This window comes from Varanus komodoensis, unplaced genomic scaffold, assembly GCF_004798865.1.
Source record: "Varanus komodoensis strain SLA01 unplaced genomic scaffold, ASM479886v1 scaffold7_1, whole genome shotgun sequence".
Taxonomy (NCBI): Eukaryota; Metazoa; Chordata; class Lepidosauria; order Squamata; family Varanidae; genus Varanus; species Varanus komodoensis.
In genome coordinates, this window is record NW_025336479.1 from 12,069,730 (window position 1) to 12,086,810 (window position 17,081).

General features: G+C 41.5%; 1 protein-coding gene and 1 long non-coding RNA gene across 3 annotated transcripts in view; one reads left to right on the plus strand and one right to left on the minus strand.

The window, feature by feature from the left end:
* The window catches only part of PRKACA (protein kinase cAMP-activated catalytic subunit alpha), a 66,491-nt gene that overhangs the window by 13,252 nt on the left and 36,158 nt on the right, over positions 1-17,081 (plus strand). The window contains exon 1 of one of the 2 annotated variants that reach the window (XM_044453586.1): positions 6,279-6,666. The exons of the other annotated variant lie outside the window; for it this stretch is intronic. Within the exon in view, the coding sequence (XP_044309521.1) occupies positions 6,444-6,666 (223 nt within the window). The 5' untranslated portion in view covers positions 6,279-6,443. Of the gene's footprint in view, positions 1-6,278; positions 6,667-17,081 lie in introns of those variants that run through there. 2 annotated transcript variants of the gene reach the window in all.
* Positions 1-17,081, minus strand: part of LOC123035428 — a 32,759-nt gene that overhangs the window by 8,835 nt on the left and 6,843 nt on the right. Inside the window, exon 2 of the long non-coding RNA XR_006416940.1 lies at positions 15,584-15,721. This is a non-coding gene — a long non-coding RNA (uncharacterized LOC123035428). The remainder of the gene's footprint in view (positions 1-15,583; positions 15,722-17,081) is intronic.

The following is a 17,081-nucleotide window of genomic DNA, read 5'->3' on the forward strand; positions in this document are numbered from 1 at the left end:
AAATTAGTAATGACATTTCTTGCAATTAAACATGTATTTTGTCTTTCTGCCGTAATCATAAAAGCTTTGAACAAACTCAGATAATTGCGGTAGTGAGTGAAAATATGTGGAAGAGCTAATTTTGCAGTTGTAATAAGTGCTACCAAAGCAAATAATATTCTTGTTGGAAAAAATCTCCTCCTACAAGATTATTGTAGTGGATGTATCTTTACAAGTAAACCTGTGGCTTTATAGATATATGGCAAGTGTGCAAGTCTCACAAGGCAACAACTTTAGTGGAACACCTGTTAGTAATGCATTACGTGCAGCCAGATGCTTAAATCTGTCAAGCAGTCTGATTCTAGCCATATATGCTTAGAAGTAAGTCCGAATAGGTACAATGTCATTTATTTTTAAAGTAGGGATAGTGGGTTAATGTGTAGATAAACTTAACAAAGTTGTATAGGTGGGGTCTGCTAAGAAGGATCAATCTCAGTTCCAACTGATTCTGTTGCAAGTGCCATGTTGATGTCATCAGATGCTTCTTAACAGTTCTGCTCACAGAGCAGTTGATATGGACTTCATTTCAAGAAGGGCAATCAATTCTCAAATGATTGCTCAGCAAAAATAATGGCAGTGTCCTGCTCTTCTTAAACATCACAAGAAAAGCAAAAGACACAACTGCATATACAAATATACTGTAAAATATATTTGTATACACACATAACATGTTTAAGATGCATCTTATAACTTGTGCCTTTTGTAGATAAGCTTAATATTGCTAACTGTGCTGTTAACCCTATTCTTTGTCAAAAGCTAGTTTTAAATATTCTTAATGCTTTGCATGCCTGCTGCATCAGAGTCTAAAACTAGGTTCTCCAGCCTGATTGTGGATGTGTGTGGGAAGATGTGAAAACCTCATTTTGGGAGTTTTGGATTGTAGAAGGAATAAAGTGATGTTGCCATGGGGAAAAATCATGCAATGGGATCACTACTTTGTGACCTACTATCAATACAGGTGTTATTTCAGAGTGTTATATACTTGTATCTGATGGAAATTCCATTTTGCATAAAATGCTACTTGATTGGAAGTAGCAAAGACAATCATTCTGAAAGTTTTTGAGACCATTCCGAGATTTAGCCCAGGTGAAGGCGCAGCTTGCCTGAATATTTGACACTTTTTACTGGCTGAGTTGCAGGCCTGCATAAAAGACCATACTATCATGGTAAGGTTACAAGCTAAGTGCAGCATGTTCTAATTTATAATACTGTTATCCTCAAGCATAATGACGAATATGATGAGAACCAAAGAGAGGCTAATGTACGATATCAGCTTTGCATGGTATATTTATCTCAACAGTCCCAGCCCTTTTGGACTGGAACATATTTGAGAAACTGCTGTGGCTGCCACCACAAAATGCCTAATGCTGACTTGGTGTCTATCTGTTGTGTTCATAGATCTTAGGCTGTGTCTTAATCAGCAAAAAACATTTGTTTCATTTCTGTTGTATACTTCAACATGTCTGTAATAAGGAATTGTCTAACCCGGCTAATTGCTGGTGGTGCAGTTGAATGAATAATTCTCCTAAACACATGTTTTGGCAAATATGCAGTAGTTGCTTGTTGGGGGAGGTTAGCACACAGATCAATTTTGTATTGGAACAGTCGTTAATATTCATTTTAAATTACATGTATTCATGGAAATCAACAAATGGAAGGGGAGATGGATTCTTTATTCCTTCTTACAACTAAAAGATCAATCATAAAATTGGAAGGATAAGCACTCATCTTCTGTAATGTAATGGCTTAAGGACTTTGCAACACTTTCAATATATGAATGGATGGCAACTTCAGATGGATACTTATTTGGATATTCGGTCTGCTTGTGTTGAAGTTGCATGCATTTCATAATCTAGGTAAAGGGGGGGATCAAAATTCTGTGTTTTTTAAATTTTGGGTGCTTGCAAGTACCACATTGGGGCACTCTGATCTATCTTACAAGTGATAAAACTCTAGAAACAACATGTATATTTGAACAGAAAAAATATTGCAGCCTGGGATACACTGAGAGGTGTAGGGCTTTTTTCTGTCTAAAGATACATAGAACTGCATTCTTAGTAGAATATTTCACTGTTTACATGTGTTTACATAATTTTTGATTAATGCCATAAGTGAATAGAAGAAAAGAATAGTCTAGTAGTTGGGCTGTTTCTTTGATGTCTTCTAGAAACCTTAAAGATGCCATTTTCTGTATGTTTTATTTCAAGTGTGATGCTGCTGTTTATCTGAATTGTATTTGATGTTGCTCTGTTTATTCTGGAGTTAATGGATGATAGCAGTTTAAATATTGTGAGTTGCCTTGTGAATATTTTTTGGTTAAGTGATGGATAAAATAGTGTAAATAATTGGGAGGCCTTCTTCAGCACTCACATTTGTATTTTTTTCGATAGGAATGCCCTGCTTCTAACCACTTTGATTCTTGGGGAAGTATTTTAGGTGGCTCAGAACTGCAGCAAGTTGCAGCATAGTCACCTGAATGATTCCCTAAGCCATTTGGGATGACCCAAATTTCCAAAAAGTGAGCTTAACCAATACATGCTCCCACTATTTGAGAAATTAAATTGGATTCATAATAAGTTAGTGAACTCTTGTCAGAAGAATCAGCTGGCAGAGTGTTGCATCAAAATGTTGAAAAAGGCTTCAATTGCTGGATATTTACTTTCCCATCAGAAATGGGAATAGCAAAGTAGTTCTATGTCTGGTTTTTGAGTTCTGAGATTTATTTCTGGAGAAAGAGTGTTGTGACTGCCCGATAGGTGCATTCTACAGATGATTAAAATAAAGTGCATTCTACTGTCTGGCTTACATAATGAGCAAATGGGTACTATTACCTATAAAATTTGTACAGTTGAGATTATGAGATGAACTTGGAAAGTATATACAAGCTTTAAACTGCTTAAGACTTTTCCATTTTAAAGTAATGAACCTGTTGGCTACACAAGTTGATTTGACCTGCTCCTCTGCGTGCCTTACCCCAGGGCGAGTTAACTCCCACATTCAGGACACATTAAGTAGAGCTACATTGTTAATGTCTTGGGCTTACCCTAGCAATAGATGCTTTGTGCCCAACACTTAGTTATTGGGTTTGCCCATGTGTAATCTGGAAACTTTCCTTCCAGTGGAAATAGCCTCTGTGGAGCTGGGACTGCAGCAGTAGTAAGACGTAATAGCTCCCCTGCCAGGGTCCCAATCCGAATGGTGGTCTCCCCCACAACTTCTAATTACTTTTTAGAAACCATTCATGCAGTTAGTAATTGCATGAATGGCATCCAACCTAATTTGGTCATAATTTTAATTATTTAATTGTACATCTATCCTTGTCAGCAACTGTGTGTAATCTTTACCTTCCATAATCAGTATATTTATCTTTACTAAGTTATGTGCAATTAAGAAAGCATTCATTTTCAGTTAGTAGCTGATGGTTTTCAGCAATAGTTTTGCCAGTTTGGGGAAGATGGCCTCACTAGATAATGTTTTGCTCTTTTCTTTCCATCAGAAAATGGTATATGGTAGGGACTTTGATCAGCGTTTGAATGTAGCAATATTGAATAAGGGTGTGATGGATATCTGTACTGTGTGTTGTCTTTGAATTTACATGTATACCACACAGGCTCTCTGTCCAAATTAACTACTCAGCTATCCCTTCCATTTAAATCTTTTCTTTCCCAAACAGAGAGACCTTCCATTTAAATCTGCATGTTAATTGTTGCCACAAGAGGGTATGAAAAGGCATGAGAAGTAAAGGAACTTGCTGAGGAGGCTGAGTGCTTCAAGGGTGATCTGCCCTATCTGTGTTCCATTCCTCCTCTTATACAATCATTGCTTTCTGCTGCTGTGGCTGGTTGTATTTATTCCGGCATGCTCATTAAAAATATTTTAAGCTTTTGTGCTGAATCCACAGAGATGACCAAAAAAGAAAAAAAATCAGCCGGTCGTGTTAAGCTTCACCTTCATATTTTTAACCATTTGTGTGACTTGGGGTGAAAGTGTGCGCATTGTAATGCCACACATTAAGGCTCCTTGTGAACTAAAAATCCTGTCAATTTTTTCGACCCGTCTGAGCGCTTGATTGCATTTGTACCTGCAAGGGAACAGAACTGGTTTCTCCATGGGTTCTCTACATATCATCTTGTCTGTGTTGACCTGGATTGATTTGCTTGACTTGCAGTAAAGAAGAAGCACAAGTCTTCACGTGGCCTATGTTTGGCTACCAGAAATAGTCATGGTAATATTTTACTGGGGAATCATCTGAGTAAAACACCCAAAGGATGATTGGTCTAAGCTGATAATTAGGAAGCTTTGTCTTTCCATTACAGCTTAAAAACTCACTTTGATATCTAAAATTTGCCTGCTAACACATAGGAATTTGAAATATTTTCTAGCTATGCAATTCCAAGTCTTAGTGGATCAGTTATTGTGGCAGTCTGGTCTGAGTGCTATCAGGAGTGAGCATATTATAGTCCTACAGTCTGAACGGAGATACTGTTTTGGACTGTGGCTGAGGAGACATGGATACTGCAGAAGTGAAATGCTGAGAAGCAACAGTTTCCTCTTTACATCTCAAGAGTTCAGAGTTCAGGTCATAAAGCTGGTGCATCTCCATGGACAACCCACAGCCTATCCATTCTGAAATGGCTGTGGGGAATACGGCTTCTTCATGGACAATTCTGCTAACTGTTTGTGCAGATGCAGAGTTGGGAACCTGTTCCTTTAAGTGCTTTGTACAAACCTGGCATCATGCCCAGCCATGTCTCTTCTTCCCACTTCAAGGCTGTTCCTTTGGGGCTCTCTCTGAAACAATACTGTAAGCTACCCTGCCACTGTGCTTGCTCTCCTTCTCCAGAAGTGCAGCCTTACCCTGCAGGCTTCTTTTGAATGACCAAACAGCTCTGCTTCGAGGGATGACAGCAAGTTGCAAAGTTAGAAGTGGCAATGCACCCTGAGTCTGGATCTGCAGAGAACTTCATTGCTGTCATTTGGAAACATTGATATGGATAATGAACCCAGCAGTCTTCAAAGTATGTGGGAAGGCAACCCTGAGTTCAGCTTCCAGTTTTGGACCCAGCTTTTTCTGTGGATGTACTTGTTTGGCCGACTGGTCAGTTACATTTCACATAACTTTGGAAGGATAAAGCAATAACTCCTTCCTGATCCGTGTAGCTTGTTTGGTTCTCCAGATAGCTACTGCAACATCCATTTCTTGTCCTGGACCTAAGATCTCTCTAACAAGCCATCTGCTGAGGAAGACATCTGCCTAATCCCTCTTCCCTTCTTTGCCCCACCACCTCCATTCTCTGTTGCTGGTGGCTTCATATATGAATAGCTTCTTAACCTTGAGATAAGGACAATACAAGAGACTGCTTTTCTTTTGTGCTAGTCATCTGCTCTGTTTGGACTGTGCAACTGCCCATGCATCTTTTTTGCTTCATTTACAGGATATAAGCACTTTGAAACTTCATAGAAACAGATTCCACAGGTCATGCTTAAGGTGACTATCAGTGTGATAATGAATATTTAAATTTAAATGCTGTGTGGGTACTTGGAAAGGAGAGTTCCATCTCCAGAACATAGGAGCATCCAAGGGAATATGGGCTTGAACAAACTCTTACTTTGCATTTGTATCTTACGCTTCATGCCATGGCTCACCCCATCTGCAGCGTGAGTTTTTTTGGTTTGGGGTGCTATGACTTCATCAGGATAGACTGTGTCTGGAATTACTGCTCCTACTTGTTGAAGGATTATTCTGTCCTGGAAAATAGGAGGGCTTCCCTACCTGCTGAGATCCTTGTTTGCCCTATCTTTAGCCCTAAGGGTGAAAGAGATTCGGAGAATCTCTGAGCTATTTTAAGCCAGATTGCGTGGCCCTCACTACTGTTGATTTGGCAGGCCTCCCTCCCACTGTATTAATCAAATCTGCCCGCTGTTCACCCTCTGACCAGCTGTGTAAGTGACTAGGCTCCCTGTATTTGTTTCTGAACACAGTGAGAGAACATGGAATGGACTATCTTGGAGTCTTCATGGACATAGTGGGGGTTGGAAAATCCTGGCATGCACATGGAGAGCTGCCCTGGAGAGCTACATGCCGCTTGCTTTGAGCTGACATGAGCGCTTTGGTCCAGGGAGGTGGGTTTGATGGAAATTCTCTCCTGGTTAGAAGTCGAGAGCAATCGCTCAAGCCAAATGCCTGTCTCAATCAGCTGGAGGGGAATGTAAAGAGCTCTGCTGAGATTGGAACTGTGTCTGCTCACCACTTGCTGCCTTTACCCTTCTTATCCTGTTACGGGACAGGAAAAGCGTTGTGCCTGCCCCTACCTGTTGGCAAAAAGCAATGCCTGAAGAGAGTGCTTTACTAGATCCTGACTGAGCTCCGGATTGTGTTTGCTACAAGAACAGAGCTGGGGTGGATGAAAAACTGGGGATTAAAATTAAAGGGTAACATGAACCATGGAGCTGAGGTGAATTCTCGAAACTCCAGCAAGAACAAAGGGTATAAGATGTCGGCGCTGCAGAAACTGGAGAGTCTGGCAGGACGGATCTTTTACTGGGGGCCGCGAAGTGATGCAGGGGCACCCGATTGCGGAGAGGCTGCCCATGAATCGGAGCACACTGCAGTCTGGAATGAACAGAGTGAGTTGGCAACTGAGTACGGCTCCCAGGGGTACAGGAACATGGGGTCCTCTGAGGCTCTGCTTCCACAGTAACCTTGTAGCAAGATGCTGCTGCTGTTTTCCCCTAGTGGTGCATGTGTGTATTTGTGGCTGAGAGTGGCACAAGACTCTGAAGCCATCTTCTGCTCTCTTCCAAAGCAGCTCACAAATAGAGACAGCACAGTTTTGACAGCCATTTTGGCTGTGATTGCTGCCCATCCCATTCCCTTTGCTAAATAGCCTGGTTCTGAAGTTCAGGCAGGTAACTTTCAGTGGCGCACTGACTTCCATATATGTGATTGTGATTTTGGCTCTCGAGCTGTACCAATCCAGCAAGCCCACAGAATCAGCTGATCTTCACTGCTAGCCCCCAGTGACTGAAACCTGACACTTGCTGAATCACCTTTACAGGTTCTAACCCTGTGAGGGTAATAATCTGATGCCCTTCAGATGTTTTGCATTATGACTATCATAATCCCTAATCCATATGACCTGTGGTCAGGAATGTGAAAAGTTGTGATCCAAACATCTGCAAGGCACCAGAGTGCCTATCATTGGGCTAGTACACTGAAGGAGAGGGTACAGTCCAGATAGAAAGGATGACTTGTCCAAAATAAAATGGGAGACAAGTCCAAAATGCATATTACATGCAATGGTAATCAAGCAGTCACTATAATAGGCAAAGACATTTTGAGTGGAAGCAGTTGAGAGTATAAAAGTGGGCGGCGGAGACATTTTCCAGACCATGATTTCCCCACTCCAAGTTTTGTCTCTCCCAGATGAGAAGTCTTGAAGAATAAAATAAAATTTGAAACAAGGAGATGTTAAATAGAAAAGTTTTCCCCCTCCCTATTCTACTCCCAACTGCTTCCCACTCAGAATGGCTCTACTTGCTCTAAAACAGCTGTTGAATTATGTCTATATGCATTTTCAGTATGCTGCATGCTCTGGGCTATGGAAAGAAAAAAAAATATTTTTGATTACCCAGAGTGAGCAAAGTTGAAGCAGTTGTGGATGTTCTCCCACATTTTGGAGAGATTTTTAAGTGTTGGTGGATGAGCAAACTGTCTTTGCACTTATGCCTTTTCATTTGTGCATTTCAAACATTTGTTCTAATTGTGAGAGATTTCCTCTGGCTTCTCATTTGGTATCCTGTTTCACTTTAAATGTTTGAGTAGACTTTTTGATGTAGGGAATTTCAGTTCTAGGTTGATGAAACATTGTGGGCCAATTTACGCAACACAAATGCGGTCAATTAAACATGGTGGCTTGTCAAGCATTCTGTAAATTCCAGTCACATGCCATTCTGATGTACTTAATCACCCTTGCTGGGTATGGCTTCTTATCTCATCCAGACTCAATGAAGGTTGCTTTTTGCAATGGTTAGCAAACCACCCGGAACCCATGGCCTGTTGTAGGGTTGGGGGTGGTTTGTTAACCATTTCAACAAGCCACCCTTGCCAGATTCAGCCAACACAAGAAGCTGTGGTAGGATGCTTGAACTGGCAGCCTGGCACTTGCAGGTTCTACAACCCACCATGTGGCTTAAGCTGTAGTGGCCTGCAGCAATTGTGTGAACTGGGCCTGTGAGTAAGGGGCAAGAACTGGCTCCTGTGGCTTTTGCTTTTTTCTATACCACCAGACAAGCTTTGGCTTTGATTCTTGACTCAATATGAGGTCATATTCTATCTGTTCCACTGATTGACAGAGCTTTGATTCCCAGAGTAAACTATCTCAGGTGATGGGATAGAAATAGAAAGTAGGCCTTTCATTGTCTGGACTATACATTACTGCCTCCTTTAAGCAGGAGAGAGTGATTGCAATCTCTTCTTGGATCCTCAAGTATGTTTAAACAAAGCTGTCACAACAATGTTTTGGCACTGCAGCATGGTCTAAAATAGAAGCTTGTAGAACATCTGATGCCAGATTCTTCTTTGGCCCCTTTAATCTTTTGGCATTGGAGTCTCTTCTATGCTACATTTGAGACTGTTACACATGAAGGGAAATGTTCAGTGCCAGCAACGGCACTGTGTGGAAAGGGAGTAGGGTCTAGTCGCCAGGGGAGCTAGGAGGCGAGATCTGCATTCAGAGCCAGCGGCGCTTGCCAGTGGCTCTGGATGATTAGATCAAACGAAGCAACTTCCAGGCATAGCACTCTAAGGTTTCTCCCCTCAATTTCTCATTTATAAAAGGAGTCTGATACTTTCCTCGAATATCAAAGTTGAGATTAATATTTGAGACTAATTTAATGCAAATGATAGGTAACTGGTTAGCTTTATGCATAGTTTCATCAGCACTAACCAGTAAAGAATTGGGTTTGTCTGGGTCTTCCAATTCATCTGTCCTCAGGTTTCATGTCTCTTAAATTTTCTTGAAGAAAGTGTGCTAAATCATGATGTTTAATCACTACAGAAATACGATGTTGGTACCTCAGATGTTCTCTCAGATAAGAGGTTCTCCAGATTCCCTGCATCACTCTAATTTTGGGGCGTAAAAACATTGCTCCATCCAAACCCAGGTGTCATTGGTTGCCTTTCATTGAACTTATATTGGTCCAAGTAACAATAAACAACCACCTGACCCCACCCACTGTGAAAGAGGGAAAAGCATATCTGCATTTGTGGATTTCCATGCCTTAAGCATCTGCCCCTTAGGGCCAAATTGGCTCATAAGGTTTATTCAAGCAAGAATCAACACTTGAATTATTCATGCTGTTGGCCTAAACATAACGGTTTGCCTAAGCTGACCACACCTGCAGCCTAGTACTAACTGGACCAACTGCTTGTTCGGGCCTCCTAAATCCTGCCAAAACCTCCCCATGTCTGTTACACAGAGTATATGTCACTGGCCTAATAGTCCAGGAACCTGACTGATAATCTAAGATTCACATGCCTCTTACCAAGGATTTTTGGATGAAGGCTTTTAACATTTCCTTCACAGCAAGACTCAGTTGTGCATCTAAAACCTGCTCAGATGGCATATGCAACAGTTAGTAGAGCTGTGCATGGAAAATTTGTGCATGATTTGTAATCCATTTATATAGTAAACAATGTGATTTTTATTCCAAAGTGCAAACATGTGCAAGTAATTTTTTTGCGGGGGGGGGGGGGACCTTTATTCCTATTATTACTATACCTGAGCCACAGGTTGACTTAAGAATATTGATTTTCTCTTCAGTGTGTTAGTATATTCCAGGACCCCACTTAGAGGAGCAGTTTTTCTTCTTCTTCTAAAGCCTTATTATATATTAGTACATTGACACTGTTTTATTTTTAATGTTCAGTTAAATCTCCTGTGCTTGGCAATGTTGCAAGCCTCCCAGAAATACAATACTTATTCTCTACTTTATTAATTTAATTGTATATGCCGCCTTTCTGCCAGCCTCACTTAAACATGGTTCTGAAATTAGTACATAAAAATACATGCATAAAAGAACAGATAAAAACTGATCAAGGTGCTAGAGAGACAGATAAACCAGTGAAAACACATCTTTACTCTCATAGGTCAAAGGCTTAATTCTTGGGTGGGGGCATTTCTAAAATTGAGGTGCAGTCACCAGAAAGGCTCCTCTGATGCTGCAGCCAGAACTTATAGCAGGGTCTCTCTGGATGATTAATCAGCTACAAAGACTAGCTCATGTTGTTCTCAATGCAGTTAATGGGGCATCTTTGAGAAGGTGATAGCAGATGCCTGCAGCCTGAGAAGACTAAACATACAGTTCTTCCCAGTGGCGATCCCAGCATGGAAGTGTGGCTAAATTCAGGCTCAGATTCCTTACTTTGTAGACAGGCGCTTCTGATTCAAGAGAAAAACCCCCAAGTAAACATCCTCTGAAATAACCTATCTGCAGCAATAAAGGCAAACTCATCACAAGAGCCAGTGCAACCAAACAAGAAAAAATGGTTCTGACTGTATATTATCTACCAGTCTGAGCAATACTTTGTTTTTTCCCAAGCTTCTGCAGAGTGTATAAGCAACCAATTGGATGCAAGTATGTTTATGTTTTCCTGCCCTAGATCAAGGCATTATTGGGATGGGAAGGACCATGACATTGAACCTGGGATGCCCAGACATTAACACAAAAATATCATAAACACTTTAAAGGTGATAGCTGGTAACTTGGACCTGCAAGTTCCTTCCAAATCAGTAAGGCTCATTCTAAACTACCTTTGTGTGTGCACCATACATGTAGAATTAACTGATAGTTCTATTTTGTTAGGGGCAAAATCTAATTGTCCAAGAAAACAGGAAAAGTCATAGGCAGAATTTAATTTATTATTGCTGCTGCTGTTGCTGTCGTAGTTTAGCAATTGGCAATTACAAAGCTCCAAGAAAAAGGATTAAATTTAAGGAATTAACTCAAATAGTAGTAGTAGAAGAAGAAAGGCTTTAAATTTACTCAGCATCTATTACACAATCAAATGCATTCTGCTCAATAAAACCTAGTCATGACCTGTCTGGTAATTGCACTCTCATACACAAACCTGTACCACTTTCTGAATTTGATCATTTAGAGAACAGCAACATTCTCTACTGAATGGGTGCTGCCCTGATATATAAGAAATAGTTTGAAACAAGCCCTGTTGTACTACTCTGCTACTGAGGTCCCTTGCTGGAGATCAGCAGATCCTTTCACCTCAGTGGTCCTGCATTAGTACACCTTAGCACCCAGTCTCACTTCTTTCTTTTTTAAAAGCAAGGCATGAAACACTGAAGCCCCATTCCTCTTTTTCTCTTTGTCCATTGATAATGAGGCCTGCATATTGGCAGTTGGCAATGCTTGTGAATCTTGTCCTATAGACAAATGAGGTTGGTAAATACACTGCATAGTTATTTGGGTAAGTCTTGGAGGAAGCAAGAAGGCTGGCAGGTTCCTCCTGCTTCTGCCCTGTCTTTTTCCATCTTTCTGTGCTATAGAGTTTGCAGTACTAAGTGGCAGAAAACTACTTCTGGTTTGAAACATAGGTGGGGCTGGCACTCTTGACTTCTCAATAGCTGATGGGCAAGTACTCATATGAATCAATAGCCAAAGAGGGAGGTGCTATTTGACTCTCTGCTCACCAGCTAAATTTGGTTCTTGGCCTGAATCAGCTTCAAGTTCCTATTGAGCACATCAGTGTAGGGATATGACTGTTAAATCTATTCCCAGGGAAATTGATTCAGGTCATTGTGTCCTGGGCCTCTGGCAAAGCTGCTTTGCCCTTCATCTTCTACGCCGCTGTTGCATCATGGCCGAAGGGCTTCAAAACCAGTATGCAACTGCTGGGCCTATCAGTTGGACACTGAGGGTGAGCCTCCTGCAGAAAACAACTAGCTGGTGTTAAAGCAAGCCGTCACTCTTCAAGACTCAAGAAAGACCAGTGCTCAAGCTGTTTCTCTGAGTCACATGTTAATTCATTCAGCCTGCACTATCCATAACTGCTTGAGAGTTTTGTTTTGAGGACACTAAAGACTTCAGCAGAAGATGCTCTAGTTCATTCCTGCCTTGATACCATTTAATTTTGTTTGTTTTTATTCTTATAATATGCTGTAAATTACTTCCACCCAAAATGAAAATGTCTTCATTCTGTTGTGTTCATAACTTAGAGGAGGATGTTCTCATAGAATCATAGAATCATGCAGTTGTAAGGGAGTCCAACCACTGCTCAGTGCAGCATTCAAGTCACCCACCCAGATTTCCACCAGGCCCAACCCTGCTTAGCTGCCAAGATTAAGCAGGATCAGGCACTTCAGGCTTGATGTGTGTCTCTTCTCCCCTGCCACTTATTTCTTAATTTTGGTGCCATGCTTCAGAGCCTTATCAATACAGTAGTGGAGGGACATTTCACTTGCTTATTAATGGCAACCATCCTAAGTCTGATATGGGGGTGGGGGGACGAGAGAAAGTGCGCGCTCTTGCAATGTTTGCCTATCTAGTTGGGAACTTGGGGTACTTTGGTTCAAATTACATAGCCTTTTGAATATTATCCTACTGTTTTGCCACAATTTAACTTGCATCAACTGAAAAAAAGGAAGTAGCTCTGAAGACCAGCAAGCACAGGAGAGAAGGGGATGGGGGAGAACAGCACCAAGGGAACAGCACCAAGTAGAATGCCATTGTCATCTATCTTGTTCTTTTTCAGTCTGTGAGAAAAGTTGGGCTGTGTTTATTTTTATTTCAAAGAAACTTCAACAAACTTTCATTTTGGGGGCAGGCTGTGGGCATGGGATGGGGGAACTGACATTCTATAGGCTACTATTGAGGATATTATGGGAAAGGCTTTGCTCCTCCCAACCCAGTTGTAACTGTGATGTACTTTTCCTGTAAATCATGCCCTACTTTGCATATTTCTTGGGTTTAGTGTTTAATTCTCATGAAGTTTATCATGGCCATCCTCCAATCCTCCATGCTCCCTTCTCTTTCTTGTATGTTCTGATCAAGAGGACACTTCCTGCTTTCTCAAACCTGTTTGCCATAGCATCTGAACTTACAAACTATGACCATAGTAAGTTTTTCAAGCTGCATTTACTGGTCTGGACATTGTAGCAAACTGTGGTTTGACAAAGTGGGAGATAGCCTGTTGAAAAGAGCTGAGATGACAAACGAACTGACTGGACTGGTAGTTAAATTCCTGCTCAGTACTGGTAATAGGGTGGCACCTGAAGATAACAGGCTTGCTTATGGGGCCATGGGCAGGTCACGTAGCACACAGTGCTTGCCCTCTACACCTTAATGTCACCTCTCCATATCTGCCACCCTAGGTGGCCACCTTGCCCTGCTAGATGTGGTACCATTCATCCTGAAGGGAATGGTGTCTGTACATGGCCACTCCGTGGTTCCTTAAACCTTGGTTTGGAGATCAGAGAATCTGATACCTACAAATAGCCTCCATAAGACAGAATAATATTCATTCTCTCTGCTGTGGCTTCTTTATGACTCTCTGGTGACTTTTCTGGCAATATGAGTGAATGTAGCATGCCAACCCATTTATTTAGCTGAGCAGTTGATTTTAAGTCTATGAGTTCAAGATTTTTGTGTACTTATCCTCTGGTTTTCCTCCTGTTGGTGTTGAGTATTTCTTCTACAGTTCATGGTACTGTTGTTCACTTCACATTCCTTTTCTGGTGTACAGCTACTTTATATATGTATGTGTCATGAAGTATCTTTATTGGTATTAAGGTGGCACTGGAACTGACAGTGACTCAAAATAAAGTATTAGATGGGGAGTAGTTTGCTACTTTCTTTTTATTTTCTAGGTTTGTTTGAACCTAATGCTTTGTAGGAGTCTCTCTGACTTCCTTACCAAGCTTTTTGCCTCAATCTAAGGCATAGCCTTTTCTTCTCATACAACATTCCAGCTCACAGAATGAATTTATGATGAAGTTTGGCTATGCTATCTTTTTAAAAAAGTTATTTATTTCTGTCGATATAGTCATTCAAGCTGGCCTACAACAAGAATTTTTTTTAAAAAATCATTTACAGTAAACACAAAAGGCAAGAAGCAAGAGCTGCTAAGGAGTTGATTCTATGTAAGAGCTATTGGAAAATAGACTGCCTTGGAAAGCTTGACTTGAATCAAAAGTTGTTGCCAAAGAGATAACTATGTAAGAGCCTATGCCCAAAGACAGTATTCTAAAGCTTGGTTTCCACCACAGAAAAGATATTGACCCTTCACCTCTTGGTTGTGGGGGCATCCAGAGCAGGCCCTCAGCAGAAGACCTAAGGCATGGGCCAGTTCATATGGGAGTAAGTGGTCGTACACAACTTTAAAAGTTGAAACTGGGACTTGGAATTGTACTGGGAAGCAAACTGGTAATCACTTTGTTCTTTACTCACTAGCAAAATAGCTCTAGTGAACCCCGTTGTTATTCTGCCTGTGTGTGCTGAACCAGCTGACATTTCTGAATGTTGTTTTTAGGCAACCCCCCAAGTAAGGCTTTGGACAGTACCCAAGCTTTGAAATCCATGCTAGGTTAGGTTTTCATAACAGGGTTGTAGCTAGCTTATGATCTTAGCTCTGTCAAAGTCAGTTGAGGTACAAATGCCACTTGGGTATCTGGTGAATACAGTAGTATCTCCACACTGTGGACCTGGCCTTTTCAGGGGAAGAGGTGAAGCTGCAAATCAGCTGGATAATAACTCCCTGATCAACCTGCTAATAGAAACTCTGTATTCCCTGAATTGGGCTTTGGTTTATTGGCTCCCGTTGGTCTCATCTCTGTGCCTATACACCTCTTTAGAATCATAGAATAGAATAGTAGAGTTGGAAGGGGCCATGAAGGCCATTGAGTCCAACCCTCTGCTGTGGCAGGACACCAATTTACACCATCCTACTCAGATGGCTGTCCATTTTCTTTTTGAATGTCTCTGGTGTGAGAGAGCCCACCACCTCTTCAGGCAGCTGATACCACAGAACATGCACTGTTTCACCTAAAATGGATGAAAAGGTGAAATAGAGCTGGGAGTCTTCAACATTTTATTGGCACTTCACTCCGAATCTTTACATGATTACCACCACTGTACAGGTTACAATACTTGGAAGATTGAATGGATCCTATGACTTCCCAAAACATAATCCCATGGGGCAGAATAGAAATTCCCCAGGTCTATCTTCTGGAATAGGTTTACAAGATAGAAATGGAAACAGTAGAGGATGGTGCCTCTGATTCCCATATCCAGTAAATGTCCTAAAAGGATATCAAGATTAATGGTATCCCATGCTAATAGGCCAGGGGAATCAATGAGGTTCTGGGTTCTCTGTGTGTGTGTGTGTGCGCATGCACCTCTGTCTCATTCATGCTGTCTCTTAGTGAAGGTTTATCTATTACGGCAACCAGGGCAGCATCAGTAGCAAAACTCAGCCAGAAGCCAGAAGATTGATTTTAATAAGAAATATCTGAAGCTGGGCATGGATCACCTGCTCAAGCAGCTTGCTTCAAAGAAGGGGGATCACAAGTGCAGTCAGTCATTCAGACAGGAAAACTGGCAAGGGAGGTAACATCCTATATACAGAAACGTTGTCTTCCTGACCAGTGGACCTGAGCCAATGTTGCACCTAGGTAGATTGAGACAGACTCATTTAAGGAAAATACCTTAGGAAGTGTTTGATTCTTTATTTTATTTTTTATTAATTATATTTATATACCACCACCCTGGTCCCCTGGGTCCAGGTTTGGCTTTTTTAGGAGTGGTTTTATCACCACCTCCTTTAAGGAGGCTGGAACTACTCACTTTCTCAATGAGGCATTGACAGCCTCCTGGACCCAAGTGCTCATTCCCTTCTTAGTTCTCCCAATATGCCAGGAAGAGAAGAGTCACACATACACATGGTGGGTCAGATCCAACCAAGCACCTTGTCCACATCCTCAGGCTTCAATAGCTGAAACTTATCCAGCAAAACTGAACCAGATGATGTTCTGGATACCTCTGTTATTGGAACTGTATTAATTGTGGAGTCCAACTCACAACGAATCCCAAATGACTTTATCTTCAAAATGTCGAGCAAATTCATCACACCAGCTACTGAGAGTTCCATAACCTCTCCAGCTGGATGACACTGTGAAGACACAAAGCTGGTAACAAAGAAATGTCGCTTTGCCACCTTCTCCACCACAGAATAGGCTCGATAAGGAGCCCTTAGTGTTTGTCAGAATCATTCCAAGTTTTCCTCCACTTGAGCTCTAGCCATCTCCTCCCTTGCTTCATTGCCATCAGATCAATTGTATACCAGGGGCCTGACCAGGCTCTGCTCAAGGGGATTGCATGTGAATGTGTCAAACTCTATTTCACAGAGCTTCAACAGGATTCTTTGGCCTGATGGGAGTTACTGTACCTCCATAACTATGCACAGAGGCCTTCTGTGCAGGAGTGGTTGAACAGCAGATTAGTAAATCTCTAATTCAGAACCAGTACAATGTAGTGGTTGAAGTGTTAGACTAAAACTGAATAGGAAGAGTGAGACACCATATGTGTCACTTTGAGCTCCCAGGAGGAAAGGTGGGCTGTAAAGAAACACAACTCTAAAAACATAAGCAGGAAGGTAGAAATCCTTGGTTGCAAAATAATCAGGAGTGCTTTAGTGAGGGAAGAGGTATTGTAACTTTTGTTTACAGTATCTTTACTCTTCAGTTAGGGAGGCTCCCAAATGATCTTACAGATCAATAAAAGCAGGACAACCCTGCCCTCAGGCTTACAAACGAGAAAGGCATGCCATAGAACAAGGAGTTGGGGGTGAGTGGGAGGAGAAAGACATGAAAACTCAAGGCAGCAGTTCTTTAACATTATACTTGTCTTATCATGAACAGTTGCAATGTAGATAGGCTGCACAGATTTTAAAACAGACAAACAAACAAAGCAAAACAGGCCTTGGTAGGCCTAAGTATGGTGACCTGACATTCCTTAAAATGGCTGCAGCT